This window comes from Pithys albifrons, chromosome 6 (assembly GCF_047495875.1).
Source record: "Pithys albifrons albifrons isolate INPA30051 chromosome 6, PitAlb_v1, whole genome shotgun sequence".
NCBI lineage: Eukaryota > Metazoa > Chordata > Aves > Passeriformes > Thamnophilidae > Pithys > Pithys albifrons.
The window spans coordinates 5,467,094-5,482,375 of NC_092463.1; the positions used below are offsets into that span (position 1 = coordinate 5,467,094).

Below are 15,282 nucleotides of genomic sequence, written 5' to 3' on the forward strand. Positions count from 1 at the left end.
TTGCATGATGACTCTGCTTTGCACCTGAGCAAATTCTTTAAAATGGCTTTAGGATGCCAGGTGAGACTAAAGCCAGGGCTGTGGGGAAATAAGGACCACTTGTCCCACCTAGGCCATATGTATGCAAGGAGTCCATTTCCATCTTCCATTGCTCATCAGCATCAGGTTGTAGCTGGTTTCTGCTCCCCATGGCTGCATCCTTTGGGTCCTATGCACAGAGTGGTACATCATGGGAAACTTTCAGGTTCAAGTTGGCTTGGGGCTTTGCAGCCTCTTAATGCCCATCCAACTCCTTTTTGAAGCCCTTTACAGGACATTATCTGGGGAAACCTTAGCACAGTGTAGCCCCAAACCAACCATGCACAACTTTCCTACATGAGCATCCCTGCCAGTCAGGGGACATCCGAAGCCACACTTGATCTGCTGGCTTGACTGCCAGTTTCAGTAGCTATCAGGAATGCCTGCAGCAGAGACAGGATCTAAATCTGACTGAAAAGGGAGCTGCTGCCTTGGTTCTGTAAGTAGGTGAGAAATTTGCATCTGAAATCTGGTTTATTTGCCAGCTCCGTGCTTTATTACAGTAACAAGTGCATCCACCAAAGGACAATCATCCCCACCTCTGGTTGATTTGATTTAATACACTTTAGGTATCACAGTAGTGCATAATGGGCTGATACACATCTTTTTTTTTTTGTTGTTTTCAGGATTTATGTACAATCGTGTGGAAAAAGTGCACTGGTGATGCACCTGCAGGGCTTCTAGATCTGAGAGTTCTCTGTGGGGTAAAACTACATAGATCAATAACTCAGGCTGGAAAAGTACCCTGGGTTAATTAAAATGAGAGAAAGGTTTACCAGATGAGGTCAGTGGAAAGGTCAGAGGAGGCCAAGCTCAATAAATAAAGCGAAAAAAAAAGAGTATATATGAGGTTATAGATATATATCACATCAAAAAAGAATGAGAAACCTAAGTAGGAACTTCTCTTAAAATATTAAAATATAAACACCTTTAAAACCTCTAGCCTATTAAAATAATTGAATTAAATAATATTAAAACATTACATGCTGTCTGCCTCAGATGTTTGAACTGATGGAAGTGTGAACCAGCTGCAGTTGGAGTTTACTGAAGAGTTAAATCAGCTATTGATGGCCATAATCTTTCTGCAGAAGAAGAAAGGAATACATTTTTTATTTATGTCTGTCCAGTGCTTTTAGGTCAATAACTGAGCAGGGTGGATTAGGGTTTTCTCCAATCTGGGACTAAAAATTGAATGTGGAAAGAGGTTGACTAGGCATAAGCACTTTCAAGTGCTTCTGTGTTATTTATTCCTTGTGCTGCTGCTCATTCCCTTGCTGTAAGCAATTTCCTTTATTCAGGAAATTCATTACATGGTAAAGGCAAAATGAATAATAATCTTCTATCTGTTATGCTTATTCATTAAGAAATATGAATAGTTGATTTTTGTTCATGTTCTGTAATTGCAGCTGCAGGTTCTCGTGGGTAAATTAAAAATACACAGTGATAATATTAGCAGGGGTTCGTTTGTCTGAGGGGTTGTTTCTAAGTTCTAGTGCTAGGGAAGAGGCGTTTTTATTACTAATACTAAAAATAAAAGTTTTTTTTAAAAAACTGAGATAAATCTGCATACACTGAGGATTCTAATTGCCTAAATAAAGCTGCAGCCAGAGGAGCTCCTCCTGTGGCACAGGATGCGTGTGAAGGCGGATGCTTGTACGCACTGTGACAGCCACTGATTAGTATGTCTTACTTTTTCAAGAGAACAGCTTAAAAATAAAATAACGAGCTAAGTAATGTGGGTTCTGAGGTTTGCTTTGTGCCAGTTGCAGGGCTGGCAGGGGCAGGAAGGCAGTTGCTCCACCGACCGTGCGGGCAGTGCTGTCCCACAGGAGATAAAGATTAGATGTGGAATGGGGGGGAAATGCTGATGGCCATTTCCCTTGACACCACAGTGTCCTGGGATAAATCAAATTGATGAACTTGGAGAAGAATGCCTGGAAGAGAGTGAAAAAGTGATATGACCCCTGAGAAAGGAAGCCAGTGCAGGCTTCAACAGGCCATTATTTATTGACTTTTTAATTCCCATGCTGGACCAGTTAATGCCAAATGTTGCCAAAAAGTTCTCACTTGTTTTTCTTTTTCTTTCCATTTTTCTCTTTGTAGAACAATCTTGGATCTCTCAGGCATTAATTGATGATGCAGGAGATCCTTCTTTTTCAGAAGTTTCTAAACTTAGTGCATCTATCTATCAGGAGTAAATTCACTTGCTCTTTATTATGTTGGTTATTTACTGACCCAGTGATGTCTTTCTGTACATGTGTGTATATATATGTACACAGTATGTGTATGTAAACCCAGAGAGAGAGAGAAGTTGTGGATGCCCCATTCCAAGGAGTGTTCAAAGCCAGGTTGGATGGAGCTTGGAGCAACCTGGTGTAGTGGGTGGCTTGAAACTAACTGATCTTTAAGGTACCTTTCAACACAAGCTTTTCTATGATTCTATTATTCTATATGCATATATGTATATATATGTATTTATAAACCCAGAACAAGCCAGCAAATTTTAATTAATCATTATTTCAATTACGGCAATGGATGACCCTCCCTCTCCTCTATGTACTTTGGTTACAGAATTTATCAGCCATAAAGGTTCATTAGATTTAAAAGTTTTTCATCTTTTTTCCTACAACCTCTAAAGATATTTTGGGGTTGCAGACCCCTGTCTAGGAAGTTGTCCCATATTTAATCTCTGCTCCCCAGCTGCTTCTTGCAGAATGTTTGGTGGCCCAAAGGACCTGTGGGATGTAGGGGAAAAACAACCCTTGATAGTCACTCTGGGGTGTTGTGGACATGAGTGGGCAGCACTTGGGCTCACTCAGCTCCAAGAGCCCCTCCTGGAGGTTGTTTCTGAAGTGAAGAGATCTGCAGCATCCTGCTGGCTTCCTGTTGTTGCCTTGATTAAAGTCGGCCCATGGGAGATGTTGATTAAAACATCCACCATGCCATGAATGAACTGGCAGGGACAGGAGTGTGCACTGAGGACTGTGCTGTGAGTCTGGGGCTGGACTTGATGCTCTTTCTACTGGAAGGGTCAAACATTTCTTCCAGTGGCAGTGCTTCACTTTTTGGCTTGATCTCACGTTACCAGGAGGTGGTGGGTGACTATGGTGGCAGCAAACCAGAGGGGTGGTGGTGTCTCGTGGTCCTGGGCAATGGCTCTGTTGGCCTTGCTTGATCAGGCACTCAGACCAGAGGACTCCGATGACCCTAAGCCCCCAGTTGCCAGCTCATGGAGGTACAGACCATTGGCATATCCTCCTCTGAGTGCCACTGTGTGTCCTCCAGGAGAAAGGCCTAGACCAGGTGATGAGAACTTGTTTGGCCCATGGAATTGTGCTCACAGCATGCTGAGCTAAGCCACACGTTTCTAAGGTAGCTTTAGGAGAACGGTGTGGGATCACCTTAAGTTTAGTTGAGGCTGTGCTCAGAAAGAGGGGGAGGTTTTCCTGGCTGGAATAGAAAGCTGTCAGCAAAACAAACTGCATGGAACTGTTGTACCTTCTAGAAACAGCAAATACATGCAGAGACTCAAAGCTTCCCTATTAGATTTTTTAAAAAACTTACTCAAATGAAGATTTAATGTGGAAACATGTTTCCTGATGTAAAGGTGAATAGTTTAACTGTATGGGATGAATATTTAACAGTAGTGTATTTCTTTCCAGTAAAAACACTCTGGGCAGAGACTTCCTTTTGGTAGCAAAATGAGGCTCTTATTTGCCTTTGACTGGATTCCAAAAAAATACTTAAAATAGTGAAGTTGGCAGATCCTGACATGGGAGGCAGCCAGGTGGAAGGGGCAGAGCTGTAAAGGTGAGGCTGAAGTGAGGGCTGTGAGGGTCATGGACACCAACCCACTGGTTATAGTCTCACTCTTCAACAGCTGCCAATGTTTCATGCTGTAGAGGGAGTGCATGGATTGCAAATGGCCCATAAAATGAATTGCCATTTAGAATCACCTAATTATCGAGCTTGTGAGTATTAATTGAAGGCACATATGGGTTTTAGGTTCTGCATAGCTTGTGTCATGCTACAGCTCCACTGTGCAATTGTTAAAGGCTTCATTGGAGCTGCACTTGGACGGTGAGCTGTGAGCCCCCAGAAGACAGCTGATGTTCCTGTCCTCTCTTGGTATTTTGGAGTTTGAAAGGCAGTTTCTGAGCAGCCTGCTTGAGGCCAAGGAGCACTGAGATACACATCAGTGAGCATAAGCAAAGGGCTGGAGGTGGCTGCAGGAATCCCCATGCACATAAAACCAGCAACAACCTGACTCTTGATGGCTGAGTCAGTGTTAGGGCTCAGAATAACAGTCATTAGTCACTTTGGTTATGAGGATTTTCATATTCACTGTGTGCCATGTAGTATTTATTTAAACACCTCTCCCAAGCATCCTGCAAGATATCATTAGGTAGGTGTTGTTGAGTGATGCAGGGCTGCGATGACTGAACATGTTAGAGCTGGAGCACAATGAAATGTACTGCGTGAGACTCAGAAGTGTTTCTGCACCTTTTTTGGATTGTGTTTGCACGTTGTCATGTACCCATACCTAATATGTTCTTCTGCTTTGTCCCTTCTTGCTCCCGCTTAGGCTTCAGCTCAATTTGGATTGTTTTTTCCCTTGGTTAATAAATCTTTGCATTTGCTCAAGTTGTGTTTTAAGAGTATGTGTATTTTGAAAGTTTTGACATTTTCCTAAGGACCCATGTACAGGTGTGTGTGATTGTGCTTTCATGACGGATTAAGGTGGCCAGAGAGTGGGGTCAAAATGGAAGCACTTTCCTGCACTCACTCAAACCTTCACCACAGACATGACTATTCATCAGGAGACCCTTGTCCTCTCCCACACTCCCAGATTTACTTTTCCAGTGAGTTGAATTTTGGCTGGGTCCTTGTGTAAGTGTCAGCCTGTTGGCCACCTTTAAACATGTAGAAAAGAGCCAGGTTGTGTGGGACTCTGAGCAACGTGGTCTAGCAGGTGGTATCCCTGCCCACGGTGGGGGATGTTGGAACAGGATGATCTCTAAGGTCTCTTCCAACCCAAACCATTCTGTGATTTCTGTGAACTGAGGATGAAGCAGAGTTTGGATGGCTGACCAGCTTGTAGCCTGAGGAGACAGCAGTGTAGGATATCAGATGCAGTTTTGATTTTGAGGCATTGAAGGCTGAGACTTGCCCGAGCCTGGGGCGAAGGTTGGTTGTTTGATACAAATCTCTGTGTAACAACATGAGGGTTGAAAGTGGCACTCACTGGAGGAGTCCCCAACCCAGGTTCACCTCCTTTGTCTAGGAGGATGAGGTGTATCTCATACTGGGCACAGGTTTTCCCAGTCCTTGCCTTTTTCCCAGTCTCTATTGTAGCAGCATGTTTATTTCTGTTAGAAGGGTGACTTTCAAGTCTGCTTCCATCAGCTCTGTGCAGCACAGTGGTTTTGAAGAGTCAGTCAATATGGGGGGAAAAAAGTTAAGGAAGAGGCAGAGCTTCTCCATGAATGCACGATGGAAAAAGCTCCACAACACCTTTTCTTTTGAGGAGTGATTTCATCAAGAAATGAAATCAATACCTGCAGAGGATATATAAGCCTTCCTGAGATGTTGCAGCCCTCTCTCACCGTGTGTTATGCTGCCTCTGGGTTTGGATTACAAGGTAGCTGAAGGTTCCCTTCCCTGGCTACTGTGTGCAATATGAGCTTGGATTAGATCAGCTGAATTTCTTGATGGCCTGTGGGCTTGCTGATTCAGGGCCCCATCTTTCCCCAGAGGTGTCCTGCTCAGCCTTCCCAAATGGCGCTTTGATGGGAGTACAGGAGCTACCAGCTTTAGTTGATAAGTGTTATTGTTCAGTCAGGGACGCTTTAAAGGTCTCCATGTGGTTCTTTTTAGTTGCTGGAATTAAGAGTGTAATTTTTAATGGGAATCCTCTTACTTGAGTCCACTGTGTGTGTGGGATGACTTGGCTGGAGGCCATGGCAGGGCTCTCCTCTGCCCTTCTGCAGCATCTCCAGCATCTCACTGCTGCCCCAAAACCCCTCCAGCATGAGGTTTGTCATCAATAGTGGTGATTTTAAGAGACATCCATGGTTTAAAGATCAATGTTGGCTTTAGCAACAAGCCTCTCAGCCCTGCCTGAATGTTTTATTTAGTTCCCTGATAAAAGCTTTGACCTACATCTAGCACCAGGAAGCAATGAGGCTTTGATAATACTCGGGCATCCCGGCGGAGGGCACGCTGCTAACCAAGCCTCCCAGCTGAAAATGGATGTGCCCTTTAAAACAACATCAGATAAACCAATAATGGCTTCAGTCAGTAAACAGCTTTATCTCTGCCAGGCAGTACGTGATCCAGTTTTGATGGAGAGAATGTACCCCTTTATGAACTGTAGGTATTAGGAAAAGAGCTTTCTATTTTTAGTTATAGGAAAACAAAGCAAAAGGCAAAACACCTGCAGTTTTTGATGATATGAGTGTGTCAGCGATGGAAATGGACTGGACCACTCAGGGTGAGGTGCTCAGTGAAGCAGTGAGGGTAAAATAGAAAGGTCTTGTTTGAATTTTTCTTTGCTCTAAGTGTCTTAGATGGGGTCAGTCACCTGGAGTCTCAGTCCTCTGTGTAAAACGGCCTTGTGGGCAGCTGTGATGCTTTGTGGATGCCCTTTCCAAAACATTTGTAGCCTTTAAAAGCAGTTACGGTGATTCCTGGGAGGAAGAAGGCATGGAAGTTTGCAGCCCCATCCTCCCAGTAGCCCATAGTCAGGGGAAGGTCAGCAACAGTTGAGGATGAGAATTGGCATCATTGCCCTGACAAACCAAGAGTCACAGCGCGATGCTGTGGGATCACTGCTGCACCGTGGTGTGGACCCACACTGGTTTACATTGCTTATCTGGGGGTTTGTATCTGTGCTGTGACTCCTTTGTGTGCTCATGTTACATGTTTTGTGGTTTTTTTTCTTTTTCAGGATGAGCTGGACCTCACAGACAAGCACAGAGAGGCGATGTTTGCGCTGCCAGCAGAGAAGAAGTGGCAGATCTACTGCAGCAAGAAAAAAGTAAGAGACTTGTTTGGTGCTAAGCCTCTTCCCTCTCATGCAGGGTGGGGAGGAGATGTGGAGAAGGACACAGCTCTCTTGGGATGCCAAGTGGTATTTGGATGTCACAGAACTGTGTTGGTTCCCCAGGGTAACTCTGGGAAAGTAAAGTCTTTGGTCTCCAGAATGCAGAGCGCTTCCTGCCCAGCCCTATTCAGGCTGGAGCAGGTGCCACCACACTCCACAGAGGTGTCTCCCTCCTCATTCTGATCCCTGCCAGCACAAGCAGGGCCATGTGGAACTTCATGGACACTCGGGTTGGCATTGCAGGGCAAGAGGCTGCTCCACTCACCATCTGTCATGGCCCTGCTCTTCTCTGTTGATGTCTGGGGGCCTGATTACAGCCTCCTCAAAGACCTCCCCAGGCTTCCTGTTTGCTGCCATGAAACAGGTTTGCGTGTCATTTTTGTCCTCTCACTGGCTCTTTCCAGCACACGTGGAAAATGCTGCTGGGGAAGCTGTGCAGCACAGCCTTTGAAAGATTTGGTCTGGTGGCACAAGGATTTCTTTTAGGGTGCAGCTGTGTCACCCCTGGGGTAATGCAGAGTGCCTGGTGTAACTGGGATGGATAGGGGTTGATGTGTCATGGATCTGTGTGCCCCAGTTGTAAGTGTGGAACAGTTGGAGCAGGTCCAGAGGAGGCCACGAAGACAATCCAAGGGCTAGAGCACCTTCCTTATGAGGACAGGGTGAGAGAGTTGGGGTTGTTCAGTGTGGAGAAGAGAAGGCTCTGGGGAGACCTTAGAGCTCCTTCCAGTGCCTAAAGGGAGATTATAAAAAAGATGAGGACTGACTTTATAGTAGGGCAGTAGGACAGGACAATGGGTAATCATTTTAAGCTGAACATTTATTTAGAGTAGATAAAAGGAAGACATTCTTGACTGTGAGGGTGGTGAGGCACTGGCACAGGTTGCCCAGAGAACCTGTGGCTGCTCCCTACCTGGGAGTGTTCAGGTCAGATTGGATGGGGCTTGAAACAACCTGATCTAGTGAAAGCTGTCTCTGCCCATGGCAGGGGGGTTGGAACCAACTGATATCTAAGGTCCCTTCCAACCAAACCATTCTAGTATTCTGTGATTCCATTCCCAGATTTGCTGCTGTGCCCCTCACCTGGCTGCAGGAGGTGGCTGAGCAGTGCCAGCTCACTCGAAGGGCACTCACTGTCTGGCATTAATGTCTGTTTTCTCCGGCTGTAGCAATGGCACCAGATTTTCCAGCCATGTTTTAGGCCAAGAGCAGGCTTACCTTGCTCATGTAGGATTAAGTTTTAAGCCTCTCATAAATACCCCTGAAATCCCTGTATTATTGTTAGACAGAGGCCTGCCATGTCCGAGATTTAAATCGGAGGGGAGAAGGGATGTTAACAAATTACAGGCACTGGTCTGGATCAACAGGAAAATGGGCAGGGGATGCTCGCTCGTCACTGTCTGGCGGATAAGCGGAGCTGTGCTCCACTGTGTCTGGATAATGGGAGACAACAGAGACTTAAATCAAGCAAAGCCCTGTAATTATTATTGTGAGTGGGGATTACCTTCTATCTAATCTTCCATGGAAGGGTTTAGATGGAGCTGATGGTGACTCTTTCCTGTTTCAGAACCTCCTCGCACTCATGTTTTTTTAAAAACTGAGCTGTGAAACTCCCTGCTGATGGGATGGTGTGAAGGAAGGAGCCATGCAAGTGCCCTGTGGCATCCTCAGAGGTCCTCAGAGCGGGCACCCATCTCAGGCTGAACTCTGGCTCCAGTTTTGCTCTGATCCTTACGCCTCTGGCTGGTCTCAGCCACTCTTTCTCTACTTGTGATGCTGTCTCCATGAGCTTTGGAACATACGTGCCACTGCTTCCTCTGATGGAGATGTGCTGTGGAGACAAATTCTTTTCTCCTTTTAAATAAGCAAGACCATATCAATGAAGGCTCCAGCAGTGGAGGAAACCAGGAATTACATGGGCTGAAGAATTTATCTGTGTGCATGGTGGGCTCTAGGCTGTCCTGCCCCTGTGTAATGAGAACTGGTGAGCAGCAGAAACACCAGTGGCTATCTTGGCATGTTGTTGTGGTAAACCTTACTCATGTTCCTGTGTTTTTATGAGGACAAATCACCTACGTGGTAGCCTGGCATGAAGGAGAGAGGCTGGACTTCTCTAGCAGAGAGCAGTGTCTGCATTTTGGCCAGAGCAGTGGACCTGGGGACAGAACAGTGGTCCTGTATCCCTGGCTTGGCTGCAGTCTGAGTGGTGGTGATTCAGGATGTCCAGGGTGCTCCCAAACCATTTGGCCGACCTGTTGCTTGAGATGTTGGTAACACCCAGTTTCATGTGGTGGGTCCCAGCAGGTGGGTCAACATGGTGAGCTGGCAAAGGTGGGCATCAATCACAGGCAGTTGCCTGACTTACCAACGCTCCAAAATTGTCATCTGAGCAGTTTTTGCTCTTTCCTCTGCTGCCAGTTTTGGCTGATGTTTCAGCTTTGCTATCAGTGTCATCCACCACACTCAGCTCTCCAGAGTGCATCCCAGATGTTGCATGCTTTATATATTCCCAGGATGGGCAATATTTCATAAAAGGTGACCAAAAATGAAATACTTTGTTCTGCTGGGTTGTCCTGGAGAGGGACCTGACAGCACCTGGCCTTGGCAGTGCCTGTTGAGAGGAAATAAGGGAAAACCAGCTATTCCCCAGGCATATTTTTTTCCCTGGAATATTTCCCCCTGGCCTGCAGTTTCCTGGTTTCTCTGCCCTGCTAGCAGCTGTTTTCAACCCAGCCCACAGTACTGGCTTGGCAGGGTGGGGTCTTTGTCCTCTCTCCATCCATGGAGACACTGGGTCTGATCCCAGCCCTGAGCCTGCTCAGAGCAGGGGGTTGCACTAGATGAACTCCTCATGGTGCCAAGCCCCCTCAAGCATCACCCTGTGATGCTTGAGGGGGCTTAGAGATGAAAAGCAACTTGTGATGAGGGCCAGTGAGTCTGTCAATGACAACCCAAGCAGGAACTGAGGTCCACTAAATCCAGCAGCTGTGCAGGGCTCGGGGTCAGGAGACAGATTTAAAGATTATTGGAGAGACCTTCTTTGATGTCATCAGCCCCCTCTATGGCTGGAATACAGCAGGGAAATGCAAAGGCGGAGATGCATTAACAGTGGGATGAAATCTGCTTTTAGAAGTGGTATTTCTGGATGATGACTCGTTTCATACCTCATCCCAAAATACTTTGCTCCCTGCTGGCCCCACTCTCCAGGAGAGGATATTGCTCGGAAGTGCAGGGAGGAAGCAGGAGGTTTCCAAATTTACTGTTTCTTTGGCTGTGGTTTTGCCTCAGTGAAAGGAGGTTACTCAGGATGGCCTTTTTTCCAGAGGCCACCCTCCAAAGGGAGTTAATGATTAACCCTTTGTGCTTAGTCTGCAGGATCTCTTAACTGCAGGAGATTTGGCTCCTGCCAGCCCATGTACGTCATGTCAAGCTGTTAAAGCAGCTTCATGGATGGTTTTTATGAGCCTGGAAATATGGGTGGATACAGGGTGTTCAGGCAGAAGCTCAGCATAAATAACCAGGTGGAGGTATCGGTAGTGAAAACCAGCTCATGTGAATACAGTGTCTGGCTCTGCCCCTCTCCCTTTGGATCCAGCTGAGCATCTCTAAAGCCACCATAGGGGAAAAATGACCCACAGGGATGCCAGGTGATGCTGTGCTCTTTAAGCTTGTGTTGAAAACCCATTGGCATCACTAACGCTGGGTGTGTAGCTCTCAGACATGTTAAGCTGTCCCCTGCAAGCAGAACTTGCTTCTAAAATTTCCTCAGTCGTCAGGCATAAAACAGGATCCTTTTGCATTAGGAAAAGGCAGCAGTGGTGCTTTTGCAGGGGAGGATGGGGGAAAATGTGATAAATAGGGAAATGAATGATAGCTCTCCAATAATCCTCTATTTTCCAGCCAGACAGTCTCTCTCCCCTCCAACTGTGCCTTCCACCCACTCCCTCCAGAGAGTTTCTCTTTCCAGCTCTCTCTTCCACTTGTCCTGCTCAGCCCTGCATCTTATTCATGGGGCTTGTGTTTCTATTTCCATCATTTAAAAAAGATAAATTCTATGTATTCTTGCTGCAGTAGCAGAACTAGGAGCAAAAGCTAAGATGGCATGCAGGGGGAGTAGGATAAAATAGCTTGGCATTTTGCCTTGCTCCTGGGTCACCTGGGATGGATGAGAAGGATTTCATGGCCTCTGAGCATCCAGATATACCTGCTGTTATTGCAGCAGCAGGTTGAAATACCATCTCTGGTGTCACTTTCTGGGGCTGACCTAGAGAAACTGGCTGTTTGCATGGCTGGGGGTATTCACTAGGAAATGTTTATAGTTTTTATCTTTCAAGGTAATTCCCTTTTTAGTTCCAATCACAACACACTTTTGTTTAAACGAGGTTTTTCTCCCTCTCCAGCCAAAAAATGCATCTGTTAGCAATCTTTTTGGATTTTAAAGCAAAGCTTTTCAAACAATGAACCAGCTGACTACAAAAGGCATCTGGTCATGCTGTATTTGCTTATGGGGAGCATAATTTCTAAACCCTGAGAAAAGTGTATGAGGGCATGTGTGTATTTGTAGAGGAGAGGGTATAGAAAATGTTAGCATATGGAAAAGTGGAGTGGGCTGGGCTGGTTCAGACCCTGAGATCCCCACTTGGGGAGAGTGATGAAATTCCAGCTGTTTGCAGCATGGCTCCACAGGGAAGCAGCTTTAGTTGAAATCATTTAGGTGGGTGAGCTGAGCAGCTGGAGGGATGAGGGACCCCCAAAGGGATGTTGTGGGCCCAAACCTCCACCAGCACATGCCTGACAAAGGCTTGGCTGTGTTGGTGGAGCTGGGCTGGATTTAAATGTCTCATGCATGCTGCAGACCCATTGGCTTTAAAACCCATCCATGCCACTGTCTGCTTCTTTTTTGACCTTGCAAACAGAATCCAAGTGGATCTTTTGCAGCAGACAGAGAGAGAGGGATTGCCAAAATGTGATGGGTTTCCACCTGCTGCCAGCTTTCCCTTGCTCTGCCCTTATGGAGCAGAAGGAGGGATGGGGAATATGCAAAATAAAAATTATGTCAGGACAATGTGTGAAAATGAAGGGGGTTGTTTCTGTGTTCACAGCAGGTACTAACAGAGGAGGGGTTTTTTAACCCATTGCTGTGACTTTCCTGGAGTGACATTCTCCTGGGGCAGACCAGCCTTGCAGGTGATGCCAAGAGGGAGGTGAACCCTCAATGTCTTAGAATCATAATCTCATTAAGGTTGGAAAGACTTAAGATCATCAAGTTCAACCATTAACCCAGCACTGCCAGGTCCACCACTAAACCTTGGCCATAGGTGCCACATCCACATGCTTTTTAAACCCTTCAGGGATGGTGATTCTACCACTTCCCTGAACAGCCTGACCACATTTTCAGTGAAGAAAATTTGCATAATATCCAATCTAAGCCTCTTCTGGTACAACTGGAGGCCATTTTCTCTTGTCCTATCACTTGGTACCTGACAGAAAAGCCACCTGGGAGAAAAGTCAGTGAAGGGCTGTCCAGGGTTTGCTTGGAGCTGACTGCTGTGAGCCAGCCCTTTCCTTCTGACTGGTTTCACTTTCTGGGGTCTAACTTGGTGTGTTGGACATCAGGTGGGTGGGGTACTCAGCCTACCACTGTCTAAGGCTGTTATCCCAAAGCAACTCCAGATCCATCAGCACTACCATAGGCTCTGAGTGTGGGAAGGGCTTATGGATCAGATGGAGACATCACCTGCAGACTAGGCACCTAAAAGATGTCACCAGAAGCTTGGTTTGGAAGCAAAACAAGTGTGACAAAGCCCTGAGGAGCATCACAAGTGTCTTTCTTCCCAGCAGCATGGGCACATACTACAAGCAGAAGGTTGCATTGCTCTCATCAGCTGCATTCCTGCAGGTCAGAGCACCAAGACCTCATGAAGATGCACCTTCCAGATGTCAATAACTGTGCCCAAACAGGCCTGTGACCAGCCTGAAAATTCCTTTGAGCCACCACTGGCTGAGCCACCACCTCCTCAGTCCCATGGCTGGTCATTGGGAGGTGAAGCACAGTCTGGCTGTGGAAGCTGCTGGCACTCTGAGGGGAAGGCACAGAGGTTGTGGAAGTGTCAGACTTGTAACCAAGACATGACAGGGCTAGGGAGCGTAAAATCTCCCCAGGAAGAGCAAAGGGGTGTATGGATCTGGCAGATCTGTGACCTTTGCTTGGAAAAGCTCCTGCTAATGAGGCATCTTGACTGGCCACTGCTTTCTGCCTGGCACCCGGCCCTGACAGAGGGGATGGAGCTTGTTTGTTTATTGGGTTCACATCACAACGGCCCCCTGCCTCTCTGCCACCATGGAACAAAACAGTCAAGTGACAGCATCCCTCAGCCCCACACACATAGAAAGGGACAACAAGAGATGGGGAGAGGGCATGGTGACACCAGGATTGCAGTTGATGGGATCTGTATTTTTGCCAGGTCCCTGGAAAGAAGTAGGTAGGGGGTAAGCAGGTGGGAACAAAGCAAGGAACAGGGCAAGGTTTGTTCTTGGCTGCACAACTTTGGCATTTCCTAATTTTTTGCAGCAGAGCACGTGTGTGGTGGCACATCAGGGCTGCTTCCCAGTAGACAGCGAGGGATGTTCATGTAAATGTTACTGAAGAAAAGGGATACCTGTCCCTGCACTGTCCAGTTACAGCCATCAGCCTGCCTCTAAAAAAGCAGCTCACAGTGGGCTGCCAGAGGGTCTTGGGTCAGCCCTCATGTCTGTGCTGCTTGAGAGCAACCACAGCAAAGACCTAAACACAGCCCAGCGAGTAAGGAATTGGGAGATGTTCATTTCCTTAGTGTCAGCTGGGCAGGATGTGATGGAGCATCCTGACATTGGAGGTGCTCAGCTCTATGTCTGGGCATCCTTCACCAAAAGCAGGCTGCAAAACTCACATCCCCAAAACCCACCCTGGGTACTGCGAAACCGTCTTACAAACTCATCCTTTCAAACCCTGATGCCTGGAGAAGTTCCTCCCTCCTCCTGGGCTGAGCAGAGCCTTGTGACTCACCTCCCTCCAGGCTGTCGCTTTGTCAGGAGATTTCTTTACCACCAGGAATACACTAAAGGACACTTATCAGTGTGCTGTAGACCATTAGCCCCAGTAATTACCACTGAGCAACATCCTGCAGCGAGCCGAGGGGAGGGAAGCCCATGCCCTGATCTTTGCCTGCTTTATTGTTCAGTCCCCCTTTGCTGGGAAGCTGTTTTCCGACGAGCCTGCCCAGCTGCTCATCGGAATTAATGAGGTTCTGCTGCACTTAATTGAGAGCACTTTCTAAATTGGGGGTTTCAGGGAGGAAATGCAAGAGCCCGAGGGAGCCGAGCAAAGGGAAATATTTATAATGCAGCACGTTAATTATAAATGAGCAGTTTAGCCAATTTTGTTGTTCAGCCTCCCCCTCTGCCCCCCGGAGACCTTTATTTGCTCCACCGCTTCTTTTCAACCCTAAACGAGCAGCAGGTCCAGATCCCTGCCTGCCTTGCAGGTGTTCACAGCATGTTGGAAGGTCCTGGGATACGGGATGACTTGCCTTCCCTCCCCATTGCTCAGCAGGGATCTTGCTCCCTGCCCAAATCTCCTGGCTGGGTGCACCTGGACACCTCTTGGTGCAGTGCTGTGCTGTGGTGGGGACCTTCCCACCCTTCCCATTTGGTACCTTTGTTGTGACCACTTGTGGCACAAAGATGCTCCTTAGATGCTGATGGTATCCTGGAGTGATTGGGAGGACCTCCACTGACACCTCCAGGACCATGTTCAAGGCATGTGTGGGTGCCCCAGCTCTGCTGTTCACTGGAATACCATATGCATGCCAGTCTCTAAAGCGGGTCAGAAAAGCAGGGAAAACCAAAATGCCCACAAGCTTTGTGCAGAGCCTTCCCATGGCAGAGCATGAGACAGCTCAGAGAGGTGTGCACAGGGCTCAGCTGAAGAGCTGGAAAGACCCAGCTGCCCATGTCAGACAGGATCGACACGGAGCAGACAGGTGGCCTGAGCCTCACCCCAGCTGCTTGGCACCTCTGAGGGACTGTGGGGTCAGGAGAAGGATGAAAGCAAAGGGCAG

The 15,282-nt window shown here is 47.2% G+C and overlaps 1 protein-coding gene across 3 annotated transcripts in view; it reads left to right on the forward strand.

Moving 5' to 3' along the window:
• DAAM1 (dishevelled associated activator of morphogenesis 1) overlaps positions 1–15,282 on the forward strand; it is a 95,045-nt gene that overhangs the window by 46,601 nt on the left and 33,162 nt on the right. For all 3 annotated transcript variants that reach the window (XM_071557305.1, XM_071557304.1, XM_071557303.1), the window contains one exon: positions 7,028–7,117. In XM_071557305.1, the coding sequence (XP_071413406.1) occupies positions 7,028–7,117 (90 nt within the window). The remainder of the gene's footprint in view (positions 1–7,027; positions 7,118–15,282) is intronic.